The 13,431-nt window shown below is 48.4% G+C and overlaps 1 protein-coding gene across 2 annotated transcripts in view; it reads left to right on the forward strand.

The window, feature by feature from the left end:
* MEGF11 (multiple EGF like domains 11) overlaps positions 1 to 13,431 on the forward strand; it is a 216,662-nt gene that overhangs the window by 201,408 nt on the left and 1,823 nt on the right. The window contains exons 21-22 of one of the 2 annotated variants that reach the window (XM_075713469.1): positions 549 to 615; positions 7,526 to 7,582. In XM_075713469.1, coding sequence (XP_075569584.1) covers positions 549 to 615; positions 7,526 to 7,582 — 124 coding nt within the window. The remainder of the gene's footprint in view (positions 1 to 548; positions 616 to 7,525; positions 7,583 to 13,431) is intronic. The other variant, XM_075713468.1, reaches the window with a different exon arrangement.

A 13,431-nucleotide genomic window follows, 5' to 3' on the forward strand; every position in this document is an offset into this window, starting at 1 on the left:
GGGGTTTTCCAACCGTAGCATCTGGATGGCAGCCCTGGACGCCCAGCCGCTTTTGCTGGCAGATCTGCGCGGGGCTTTACGCTTCGTCATTGCCAACGTTATTTTCCTTGAATTGAGAGAAAGCTTGTAGCCATTACGCCTCTTTTAACTAAACAGACAGATGTATTAGCTAATCCCCTTTGTTCCGAACAGCTCCTCTCTGCATGCTCATGTAGGTGGTTTTGATCCATCCATCTTCATTAGTTATTTTGCAACTGCCAGCACATCACTCCATGTATGCAGGCATTCGAGTCACGATTACTGGTAACTGAAGGAAATCCTGTATTTTCCAGCATGCTCGTGTTCATGGCTTGGTGAAGTGACTTTCCTTTGTGATTTTCCCTAATGCTAGTGAACAAGTGTCAAATTCGTACAGATAAAGACCTGAAATGGTGAGGCCAAGGTAATAGTCATCTCCCGTTCTTATTCATGACATCGTTGGGCTGAAGTCTTGGGTGGGAACTGTCTGTTTATTTCAGCATTAACCCATTATCATACTTTTTGAACAGCTCAGTAACAAAATCCTTGACAGAGAAACTGCAGACTGGAGACCCTACACCTATCTGAATGAACTAGGTCAGTAATTTTTAAACAATTTAATCATTTTAGTACACTTTAGAGCAATTCCAAATCCAAATCAGCCTTTCATAAAGGCCTTAACAATAATGAAGAATATTGGTGTTGTCTTTATTTCACAAGCAGGGTTGCCAGTAGTGGAAGATCAAGAATTGAATTGTTTCCTTTACCACAGACCACAGATTGGGAAAGCAGAGTCAATATTCATGCTAGTCTCCCTTCCTAGCTTGCTCAGTTGAATCGCTGTCATCTACTCTGTAAATGTTTTTTAAGGACAAACTTAGAACATTAAAAATTCAGACTTGGGATTTTTTTTTTTTTTCTTTCATGCTTAAGAAAGTTTAGCACTAAATTCTGGCATCTTGCTAAAACTGTGGAGCCTCTGGCGGGAGCTGGAGCGTGCGATACACCTGGTAGTCCCCAGTTAATCATACAGTAGCCATTTTTCAGGCAATTTTGAGCCACCAGCCAGTGCAAACAAGCCAGAATGAAGTCTGATTGCCCTTTCTGAGTTTATTCTCAGGGTTTTCAGCAGCTCTTATCTCAAAACCTATCCAGATTTAGTGCTTTGGATGCCATTTTTTTGTTTTCCTATCTCAGCACTTGGAGTTTAGCTTGTCAGTGGCAGATAGCATTTGCCCTTTCCTTTCCTGAGATTACTAATATCTTACTGAAAATATGCAGTATGAGGGAAAGTGCAGTATTAAGTAGTATTACAGGATTTTTAAGGTCAACTATCTCACAGCTCACGTGGCAAAGGAATTAACATGAGGCACCACCGGGCATCCCATCTTGGCACTGCTCTTTTGGTCACACGACAGGCCTTGCTCCAAAGATCAGCTCTTCCCTGCATCAGGAAAATCACAAAACTGTCGAGCTTCAATGCAAAGCCTTTTCCACCATGATCAACCATTAATGTTTGCTTTTCTATTATAAGCTGCAGAACCGCTGTTGTGCTTATCTGTGTGTAACATGGAGCGCTGGGGGTGGTGGTGAGGGTTTCCAAATGCTCCTCGGATCAAGTGAACTTCCCTTTTACCATTTTACCGCTTTGCTCACTAGCTTTATTTGTTTTTATCTTGCGGTGTCCTGAACGCCCCGCGTGCCACATTTGTCCTGCATTCACGCAGCTTGTGTTACTAGCAGAAGCGATGCTAAATGCCTTTGCAGTAAGAATGATGTAGAAGTGATAAATACTTCAGCTAAGTGGTCTCCAGCAAAACAGTCACAATTTTTTCCATGGCATTTTGCATCCCAGATACTTTTTTTCCTTTTTTTTAACTTTGTTCCTTTCAAAATGTCATTTTCACACTAATTGATAAAAATGAGATTTTTTTTTCTTCCCTTTCAGTACCAAAATTAATGCTTGCTTATGCTAACTTTCATAATGTTGAATTCTTGCTCAGATCAAAGCCATTTTTACAGGAAACTGTAGAATGTTTTCATTTCATGGTATTACTTCTGTGCACTAAAAGCTGCAGATTCCACTTACATGTCCAAATTTCAGACGAAAGCAAAAAACTTCAGTTTTTAATTGTAAACATAAAATTAAGTGAAGTCTAATAAGGTCACATAGGGAATCTTGACCTTTAAACTGCATCATGAATGGAAGTACCGAGGAGCTAAAGAGATGTACCACCTTCTCATCCCACTAGTAGCCTTAGTTTTTATGACACAGATGCTCCAGCTCATGTGTTGGAATTGCGGCCAAGCATTGTGCATGGCTGGATTCAGTAAAAAATAGTTAAAATAGCAGTGGACCACGCCTCTGCTGTGATCCCATGAAATATTATAGAGAGCAGATGTGTAAGTGAGCTAAAGGCAGGCAAGAGGACTTAAAGGGAAATTGAGAAGTTTGGAACAGATGAAAAACCCTCAACTCTTCTGGTCACCTTCCTGGTTCTTCAGCCAGCAGCTCCTCCGGCTGAGGCAGTGGTCCCAAAGGACAGGCTCCTTGGACCAACCAGATGAGAAAGAGCATCAGGCTCGCAAAAATGTCTGTAGGCTTGTTAGAAATTGCAAGTGTCATAAATGTGGATTATAGTTGGGGGAAAGGAAATCGTAAGAATATCCATGTGAAAATTAACTCAGACACTCATCTAAAACCTGCAATGATAAAGAGTTTTCTTAATTTTTCTTTTTTTTTTTTTTTTTTGACCTATGCAATGCATTTCTGATCAAATACTGTGCTCAAAGCTGGATGCTGTCCAGACCTGTCCCAGGCTGACACCTTTTGTATTTTGAACTCCAGCATACCATCACTTTTCAGGGTCATAGCTGTGCTCAGACTGGATGTAAGGATTCAGGGACTCTTCTGATGGGGAAAACCTTGCTTCTCCATACCAGACTGGATCCAGGCTTAGACTTCCCTTTGATCTCACAGCTCAGGGAGAGCAGAAGCAGCTACTCCCAAGGAAGATGCTGCCTTAGGAGCAGCGGCCGGCAGCTCCGGAGGAGCCAGACACCGTTCCTAGCAGAAGCAGAGCACTCATGCTCAGCTGACTGGTGGTATCTGGCCCTTTTCTGTGTGCTTGGCGCACAGCTCCTCACTTCCAAGCAGTGTATCACTGGATCTGCGTCTAAAAGAGGATCAACAGAACGCTTTCTGGAAATACCATGTACTTTCTATTTGCTTGTGTGTCTCATAAAGGCAATCCCACAGGTAACAGGCACCTGAGTGCTTTAATTAACCCCTCTTTGCTCTCCTCACTCTTGCAGGCTGCACTTTTACAGCTTTGGAAAACACCTTTTGATTGCTCACAGTTTGCATCCTTGGCCTTTGCTCAGCCAGGAGTCATTCCTCAGACATTTCATTTAGAAAGGGAAGGAAAGAAAGATGTTTTCTGAGGGAGTAGAGAAAGGGCTGTTCATATCGAGGGGGCTCTGGGCCAGAGGAACAGCCCATTTCAGAGTCCACCATGGTCCTTATTTCAGATGTGTGTCCTACGCTCTGCTACGGCAGCACAGATCGAGGAGACAGAGCAAACATGGCAAGGAAGCGTGAGAGTGAATCCGCCTGAGCCCGCACCAGCTGCCTGGGGAGAGTGCGGGTCAGGTGGCCAGGGGCTGTTTGCTATACGTGATGCTGAGAAAAACTGTTTAGTCTTCACTGAGGACCCAGTGTGACTCCTATCTAAGTCAACGCGTATGGTCCCTCTGATACCAATGGGGCTCTTTTTGAGCCTAACAGGAAGAAATTGTGTAGAAAAGCGTGAGTCTTACGTATGTGTATGCACGTCTATGCATATAAACTCTCTCGATATAAAGGTATACATATGTATACCCACTGTACGTACACATACAGTGGATCTTACCAGACTGCAGGCATTTTGCCTGTTCTGCAGGACTTCAGTTGTCGGGTTTGCATTCTTTCCAACTGGGAAGTGCAAGGAGCAGAACAAAGCCTGTATTTTTACTGCTGGCACGTTTTGCTTGTGAGCTTCAAATACCAGGCTTTGTCAGAGAGAGAATCATATCCGTTAAATGGAGCTGGAGCCTCGTGATGAGCACGTTTGCACAAGTAATTCTCATGGACGTGCGCTTGAGATCAGAGTTTGGGGACGCTGTGGTGCCAAGGAGAGGCGGCTTTGTCACCCTTGCTGTGTGTCGCTACCTGTTCAATGCAGCCTAGTCCTACGAGTTTCAAGGAATGGCTTGTCTTTGCATTTTCTATTCATTGTCTCTTGTTGTAGAACCAGAATTGTTTGCCCTGTGACTAATCTCTTTTGCTGTACTCCAGGCTGCATTTAAGCAATTGCACAGTCCAGCTTCCAGTTCCTATTCTAAGCGAGTCAAAAGTCCTAAACCACCTACTCATTAGCTTGAGTGCTGGGCACAGCGGGCTGCGGACGAAAATGGTTTTATCTGTAATATTTTTTTAACAGCAGTCCTCAGTGCAGATGCTAAAGTGTGATTTGCAGCACATCTTGAGTGACTCAAGGCTGCATTTATTCCAGAGGACCAAAGCCACAAAGCTTGATTCAGAGCTGACTTTGCATTTTTCTCAAAGCCAAGAGGTGTGGAAAAATATTTCCAGCCGAGACTCTGATTTCACCCCAGCAGACAATTTAGCTTCAAACTTAAACCTCGACTTTCCTGAAGTGCCAGATTCCTGGCCTGTTTAGGGCTTTTCCACGTTAACTACTTTTGCAGTTTAAAAACCAATGTATCCATCATTCGTTTCACCTCCTGAGGAATGCAATGAATACACAAAAATGGGTCGTAAAACCCACAGAATTATAACAGCCATAAAAGAAGACTAAAGGCAGAATTACAGGGAATAGGTTGGGAAGGGCTTTGAGGGGCTGTGTAGCCTCCCAAGGCAGCAGCAACCCTGCCTGTGTCTTCCCTAGTAGGTGTATCCCACCTTCTCTTAGCCATCCTCCCATAAGAAGGATTCTCAGTTTTCTACAGCTACACAGGAGTGAGAACTGAGCTCCAGCATGGCAATGTGCTATTTTGCAGCTCAGTGTGGGCAAGGACTGCCTGTTACCCAACTCCGAACCAGAAGTCAGATTCATTCAGACGAATCCTGTGTTAATACAGCAGCCTGCCCTCCCGGAGGGTCTCACAGCAAGTTTGGGCTTACTCAGAGCGGACACAGTGAGCTCTGCTGCTGCAGAAGCCCTTCCAGATGTGTCTGACATTGCCAATAGGACTGGCAGGAGCTCACATGGAGCTGAGCTAATGAAATATGCTCAGAAGGTGGAGTCCTTCCCCTCCGAGCCACCAAAAGTGCCGGTTGATATTGCTGCATCCTCACAGCAGCCCCAAGGCTCCAGCCTTCGTTCAAGTCTTCACAGTCACAATGGGAACATTTCTGTAAAGATCTGATGAGGATGCTCAGAACAGATGCAACGTTCTTGTACAAGGGTGGACTGTGCAGTGAGCACAGCTAACCAGTCCCTGGGTAACCTCTGTTTCGATAAGTCACTTACTCTTCATGGTCCTTCTTCTAACCATCTCATTAATCCCCGACAGTTACGAGGATGCTGTCCTACAGGATCACTCCTATGGTTTTTGGTGCTTGCTTTGCCTCTGACATGGCTGGTCCATATTTTAAAGTTACTGGGGAGGACTAAATCATGGTCCTGAGCAGTTATTCATCCCCACCGTCTGAAGCCAGAGGATTTTCCAGTGTTGCTGTTGCACTCCGTGAGCAATGCTGGGCCCAGTGCACCTCCCCATGGGTCAGCCTGGGTCTCCTTCCCTGTCGCTGCTCTCTTTTGTGGGTACCTTCGCCCTGTAACCCCCGTTGTGTGCTCACCAGCTCCTCACATGCCAGCCTTGCTCTGGGTGGGGTGAGCTGCTTCTTGCCGGAAGCACCCTACGTTTTGGGGAAGCACCAGGGAGGCACCCTGGCCCGAATACTGCTTGGGCGTTCCTGGCCCTGGGGGCTTGCTCAGCCCTGGCAGGAGGATGTGTGGCAGCCAGGGATGACCTTCGGGAGCACCGCAGCTGGGAAGGGGAGCACCAGCCCTGTGGATGTGAGCCAAGGGATGAATTGGCTCCGTCCCCTTCACTCGGGACTCTGCCCTAGCAGCATACAGGAGAGGAAAAAAGCGCACAGCTGATGCCGTTGGGTGAAAGAGCTTCCCCGCTGTGTCCAAACCCCCCAGTCAGCCTTGCCCTCTGCATCTTCTTTCAGGGGGTGAGACTGGGAAGTGGCTCAGGACGAGTGGTGGGAAACAAAGCAGAAGGTTCCCAAACGGTTTGGGGGGGTCGCTCCTGGCCAGAAGGAAAAGAGCCCCATCCCAGAGAGCCAGCCACGTACCACCAGCCCTTTGCCTGTGCTCAGGGATGGATGCTCTGAGAATCAGAGCAAAGGGGTTTGGCTTTGATGTGCCAGCAACACATTTATTGTCTAATTTAGTGTTTTTCCTTATTTAGCAAAAAAACAAGGCTGTCGTGGAGGAGGGACTGGTCCAGCATTGCTAGTAGTGGTGATAGCCTTTTCTGTAGAGACCAGAGGACGTGCAAGGACAAATAGCTGGGAGATCTCTGGGACATGCTGTCTGCAGAGCTCTTCTACCAGCGTAACTTAGTTACTTGATTGGGAATCCCATAAGCCACAAAGACATTTCTATCTCGGTAACCAAATTTGTGTTGATTTTGCTAGTGGGTAAGAAATATCAGACTCTATAGTTAAAAAGATTTAAAGGCTTGCATTAGATTTGCCTTTTGATGGATATCTAGGATAATTTGCAGTAGTGAAACCAGAAAAAGGTTCCTATCCCCTTCTGTCTCTGCCTCGGTAAGGAGCAGTGAGTTCTTACGGAGTCGCATAAGGCAGAAGTCTTGGCTATCAGCTCTCTGCTTTCAGTTGCTGCATTTTGAGACCGCTGTAGCCACTTAGGGACTGTTGTCCCACCAGTTATTGAACTGTGCAAATTTATAAGCAAAGTCTTATCAGGTGATTTAGAAAGATTGTACACGCCTTAGAATCTAAGACTGTGAATTGAATAACATACTAGCCACGGATGAAACAAAGCCTAAAATTAGTCACAGAGTAATGTAACGTAACCTGCGGACTCAAATTTGAAAGGATATGTTTTAGGCTTCTTTTACTAATCCACCCTAGTGTTTCAGTAATGAACGTATCGGCAGATGAAATTTTTTTTTTTCCTGTTCTCCTGATGGATAGCTGTTCTTGGTAATGAGCAGTACCCTGCTTCAGGAAAGCCCTCCCTTCCAGGGAAGCTCTTAATGCTCATACGCCTAATGTTAGGTGTGCACAGAATCCCCACTGAAGCTGAGTGCATGCTTACAGCTGAGGATGTGCTTAAGAGCCTCCCTAACTGAGGGCCTTGGTGTACAATTTAGAGGCAAGAATATATGCTGCTCAGTAGTCAAAGCAATCCAATTTACATATATATTTATTTGTTTTCCATTATATATCATTTTTATGCAGGTGCTTGTGGGATGGATAGACGTCAGAACACATACATAATGGAAAAAAGCTTCAAAGGTATGGTATCCAGTGCCTGCAGTCACCCTGGCAAAGAGTTTGAGGAGGGTGGCGTAGAAGAGGTGAGATAGGAGACCTGAGCGCCGGGAGAGTGGCCGTGCAGAGACAGAAAGGGACAGAGCAATTACCTACAAAATATGCCTGCGTGGCTCAGCTGGCAGCACTCCTGACTCCGAGCCAGATGTCTGGGGCCGATGAATTATGGATGCGAACCTTTACAAAGCCGTAGGCTCCTGCCTTGGCCAAGCAGCGTAAGACAGCAAGGGAGGGCTTTGCTGCAGGGACAGGAGGTGCAGGGGGAGCTGTCTGGCCAGGGGAAGCTCTTTTAGGACATATCAGCCATCTAGAAGGCTTTCTGGTGGCGGTTGCTGATGACAGACTGGTGCATTTGCCTGCTAATTAACAGCTCCGTAAGGCTCTTAGCTATCCTGAGCTTAAACAAAGCCACTAGAAAACGAGCTGGCCCTGCTATGTTGCCTTCAGTGAAGGAGATTTATAGCAGAGCTTGAGAAAAGACCTCAGTCGGTGCATTAACCAGTCACGCTGGCACGAAGCAATTAATGGGCATTGACTCTAGGGCAGGTCTAAAAAGGGAACATAGATGAGTCATGAGCACGAGGCCTAATGATTTTAGATTTCAGTTGTCCACTAGGTTTACACTGAAAATATTCCAGTTACGTATGGACTACAAGACCACTTGGCACAGTGGTCCCGGCAAGCTCTGGACTGACTGGGCTGGGCTTTGGCACCCTCAACTTGTGGCCCAGAAGATGGAGCACGGAGTCTGTCTCATTCCGAATAGGCAGGTTTCAGGCTGAGGTCCTTGATCTGAATTCAAGGCTGTTGCATCTGTACACACCAGCTGGGAATGTCCGTCCGTCAGCCGAGGGGGTAAATACTGCACGGCCTCTCTCCGTAATGTCCTTGAGCTGGTATCGGCTGCGTCATGGGGAAAATGGTCCCTTCACACAGAGCTGGTTTCAAGACACCCACTGGTCTGCTGCGGCCGAGGTGGTGTAGAGCAAGACCTTTGGCTGAACTAACAAGGAATCTTGAAAGCTAGTCCACATAAAAAGCGATGATCACGTTATAGCCAGGCCTAGAGAATACTAATCCCTTTGTAGCTCCTGTTTACAAAATAAAGTGCTATAATATTTGCTAAAACAACACCTTACTACACAGAATCACTGAAGGAAACCAATAACCCATGACCAAGTCTTTCTCGGCAAAGATAGATTTAAAATATTAAAAGGGTTACGTATGTGTATTTGACTTAATCCACTGGTTTCAGCTATTTCCATGATTCCTTTTTACAGAAAAAATCTTACTATAGTATAGTTAGTTGTTCTTTTCACTTGGAACAATTAATTTCAAGATTAAACTAAATTACTGTGTTTACAAAGTTAAAAAGCTGCTTTAAAGACACACAGTAGGAATTCCCAGCCATAGACACAGTCACACGGAGAGTGGGGTACCAGTGTGAATGAGAAAAAGGGAATTACAGCAACAGTGAACTGTGAAATGTATTTTCTGCTGCTACGTTTACTTTATTATTTAGGAGCTGAGCCATTTTCTTTACATGTTTATCTCCTTATGAATGGAAAAATCAGGCCTAGAAGCCATGTCAGGAGAGCTGATGTGTTCTTTGTGGCTGCTCAGCTGCTGCAGACAGGCACGGCTGGCGCTGGCAAGGGCAAGGTGCCAGGGACACAGGAACACACCTGGCTTCCCAGGGATTTTCGGTAGCTGAACATGCAGGTAGTTAGCAGCTGAGATTTTTTCAGAAGCATCTGCCTTCGGGTGGCTAAAGGTTTCCAACAGCCCAGCCCGAAGGTCGGTTTCTGGGTTCAGGCAGCCCCGGGGCTCTGGCAGCAGCACAGGCGCTCCCGGTCCCAGACGAGCCCGCCGCAGGAGCCGGGTGAGGTGCCCGGTGCTCGGCGTGCGGCTCTCCTCGCCCTGCCGGGTCCTGCGTTAGCCCTGACCAGCCACATTCATCTGAAAGGTGCAGAGTAGGGTAGTCAGACAAAAGAAACTCCCAGTCCCAAACAATTGGATTATGCCAGCAAAAAGCAGCAGGCGGGGGCTTTGTGTCTCTATACTTTCATGCACTTTAAAGATGATGTCTTTTCCCAGCAGTATCTGGTAGGTCTGACGGGAGAAAGCCTGCCCTACAGCTGAAAATCACGTTTGGTGCTCCCCACCCCAACCCAGAGAGTTGCACGGGATGCACTGCCGGGAGCGGGCATGGGGGTGCCATGGCTTGAGGCTGAGTTCAGGCTGTGGTGGGCCTGGTCTGCCACCAGCTTCCTCCGCTTCTCCAAGGAGAGCAGGGCCCCCAGCTCCGCAGCCCTGCGCCGCCGGCCTGGCTGGCGGCTGTCCCCAGAGCAGGCCGGCCAGGACAGGGACGTCCCTTCTGCAACCCGCCACTAAGAGAAGCGGTGGCCGTGCCGCTAGCGGAGGCGCAGGGCGTTAGGCACGGCCGGTTCGTGATTGCCAGGGTCACCCACAGGCGAGCCCAGCTCACGCCGCAGCGTCTGACAGCGCCGTGCGCTGGCAAAGCAGCAGGAACCCTCCGGGGCAGCTCTGAGCCCCATGGCACGTGGCGACAGTGGTTGGACAGTCACAAGGTTTTCAGAGCCGTTTCTTTCCTGTGCATGATGCTCAGTGATACCATTTCCAAGCTTTTATTTGCAGCTGAGTCCTTTTCTATTTTTTAGTGGGTTGTTTTTTTTTTTTTTTTTTTAAACGAATGCTGATGCACTGGTGGAGTAACGTGACCTCAGGCACTAATATTTTAAGGAAAAAACCCTATGCTTTGCACAATACCCAGCAAAATCTCAGCAGTTAGAAGCATTAATGCACTCAGGGACTTGGGGCTTGGATCAGTGTGGTTCATTCGTCTGTTGTACAGGACCGTGTCCCCACAAGTGTGTCACACTGAAAAGCAGCAATAAGCTACCGCTGTGTTACTGTCCTAGCAGCAGCGAAGGTTAGCCAGCTTAACGAAAGCAGCCAGAAAGGCACGCTACACCGAACGTCATCCATAAATGTGATTAAGCAGTAGGCGAGCGTGTTTTACCTGCGTACATCATATTTCCTTAGCACTTCAACCGCGGCAGTAGGTACCGAGGCGTGTCATTAGCATGCCAGAGGATATTCAGGGCAAAAGAGAGCAACCTGGTCTGTGGGAGGGACGAGCACATTTCCAGGCCCCGGTAACAAAAATAAAACCTTCTTCAAAGGTCTGGTGATTGGTATCCAGGCAACACAGAAGACAGGGACGTCAAAATTAGAGCCTATTCCCCATACTTCTCTAGCGTGTCCAGCTGACGGGGTGCTCAGGCTGCGCTCCGCACCCCTCCAGAGCCGAGCCCGTGGGTACACGGGAGGATGCCGAGGCGGCATCGCCAGGGCTCGCACGTGGCCTGCGGGGCGAGTGGGCTGAGAAGTTCCCAATACATTTGTTCTGGGTTAAATCAATTCACAGAATGAAATTTGACGATGCCAGCCTTTTTAATTATCCCCCAATTACCTTAATAACAAAGTAACTCAGATGCTTCCACATCCTTTAGAGTTAAATTCTCCACGATCTTGCGCGGAACGTGTCTTGTGGGCTAATGACTCCCTGGTGTATAGCACGTTACCAAACGTACGCTGGTGCTCCGTAAATTATACTGTATCCGGAGCGAAGGGTCTAATCCCTAGCTAGGCACAGAGTTCCCATTTACGTCAGCGGGAATCGGCTCTTAGGCGTGCTGTTTCTCAGTATCTTCTGGGAACAGGCAATTCCTGGGAGAGGCCAAATGCGTCTGGGCAGCCCAAGTGGCATTTCACTGGTCTTGGGAAGGGAACGGCTGGCGCTGCGGCTGCAGCCCGTGGGCAGGGTAGTGTTGGCACTAGCAGCAGGACAGGTGAATTTTAGCTCAGGAAGATAAAAGGAGCTGAGCTGGACTTAATAAAATATGTGATGTGCTGGGATTTTTGCCTATGCCAGCTCTTATGCGCCCACTTTCCTGAAGAAACCAGCACTGACCCGCGCAGCTATTCATTCACCTGTGTGCTGCCGCGCAGCGGGAGCACGACGTCTCGCTCTTCCCCCTTTCTCGCTGTAGTAGCCAGCGGTCTTCTATAATCTACATTTTATGAATTTAGCCCCAGCTCTGTTTTGGTTTGTTCCCTCCCAGCCGTGGTGCCCACCGGGAGTGCTTTGTGGCGGCCTCTCAGCGTGCCGGCAGCCTCACGCTCACACGAGGAGCTCGCTTTGCCCTCTCGTCCTCGCGGGGTCCAAGCGGTCGCTGCCCGCTTTCGTGAGCTCCTGCCTTTCGCCCCCGGGAGCATCTGCTCAGCAGCACAGCTTGAGGCAGAGAAGCAAGTTTGCGACAGTCTCCCTGTCCTCTCGCCCCAAAATTTGGAGCTGGCTTATTAAAAGCTGCCCAGGCTCTCCTAACGAGCGCTACGTACTTGTACCAGAAGCTGTAACTTGCTGGGAGGTGAAGCCGAGCCCTTCCTAAGGACGAACTAAAAGCCTCAGGGCTGAGCCTGTCCTCCTCGTCGGGGCCGTGTCGCCGAAGCGGTGAGCGCTGCTGCACCGGTGTTGGCGCGGGCACCGCCGGGAGCTTGCAGCTCCTTGCCCGCGTGAGGCAGCTCACCCACGCGCACCCTTCCCAGCGACTGAACGACGGGGCCCAGTCTGTGTAGCGCAGGTATTTTTAGCCTAAAGTTTTTCATTTTATTACAGGATTGGTTAGTCTTTGTCTATTGCCGCCTCACCTTTAAACGCTAACAGATCCTAGACTGCGTGGCGCCTTAATTTAAGTCATATACATAGCAAAAGCTAATAACATCGGGCTCGCTCGTGTACCAAAGCCTTTGGTCTTGCAGGGTTGCCCCATCGCTCATTAGAAGGAGAGGACAGGACAGATTTCGCACTGACCTGCCTGTACCAGGACGGGGCTGGTAAAGCTGGAGGGCCAAAGCCTGCTGCCGGCAGCTGGGGAGTATTTGTGTTGCTTTGGTTCCTGTCTCCTGTGCTGTACCAAAACCGACGCGTTTCACTTTGAAGTAAGGGCACTGCTAATCTCACCCAGGCTGAAGTCAGATGAGGAGTTTCTTAATTTCATTACTAAACAAACATTGCACTGGTGCCAGGGCCTCTGCCAGCCCTCACGTCCCCGACGGTCCCGGCATGGCACGGCGGCTTTGCGTTGCAGCGGAGCTTCCCAGCACGCTGGTTTGGCTCACCCCGAGAGCTGAGGACTCTCGGGATTTGCTCGCCCGGCTGAAATCGGAGCCCACAAAAGCAATCGCTCGCTGCAGGCCGCAGGGCACGACCTGGCGCCTTGCTCGGGATGCCTGCTCAGTGCCATGGCCCAGCTGAGACAAGACGAAGGGCGCCCGGCCCGGGGGCTGATGGACACACAGCCAGACAGACACAAGGCCAGAGCTGATGGAGGGAGCACTGCACCAGAGTGAAGCAGACCTGACGAGTGAGTTAGCAGGACGGGGCGGATAGGCACAGAGAGGAGGTTTGTAAAGGAGAAGCGATATCTTGTTGTCTGTCTATTTCTTAACCTGAATTTCTCTTTTTGTCTCCCATACTAGATAGCGGGGGCAGCTGGGATTGCAGCTATTTTGCAAGTCCCGCTATTTCACCGGGAGTATTTCATATATACCAGGATCTGCCTTTGTACTGTAACCCAGCACAAGAAAATGCCTCATCTTTCATTGCATCGCTCTAATTCTAAATTAATGGCACTGCCCAGCAGGATGCACACAGCAGCAATGGCACGTTCTTGAATGTCAATGTTAAGACTTATTTATTCTCTTTTTTTTTTTTTTTAAGTTATTTA

The sequence above is a fragment of the Pelecanus crispus genome, chromosome 7 (assembly GCF_030463565.1).
Source record: "Pelecanus crispus isolate bPelCri1 chromosome 7, bPelCri1.pri, whole genome shotgun sequence".
Lineage (NCBI taxonomy): Eukaryota > Metazoa > Chordata > Aves > Pelecaniformes > Pelecanidae > Pelecanus > Pelecanus crispus.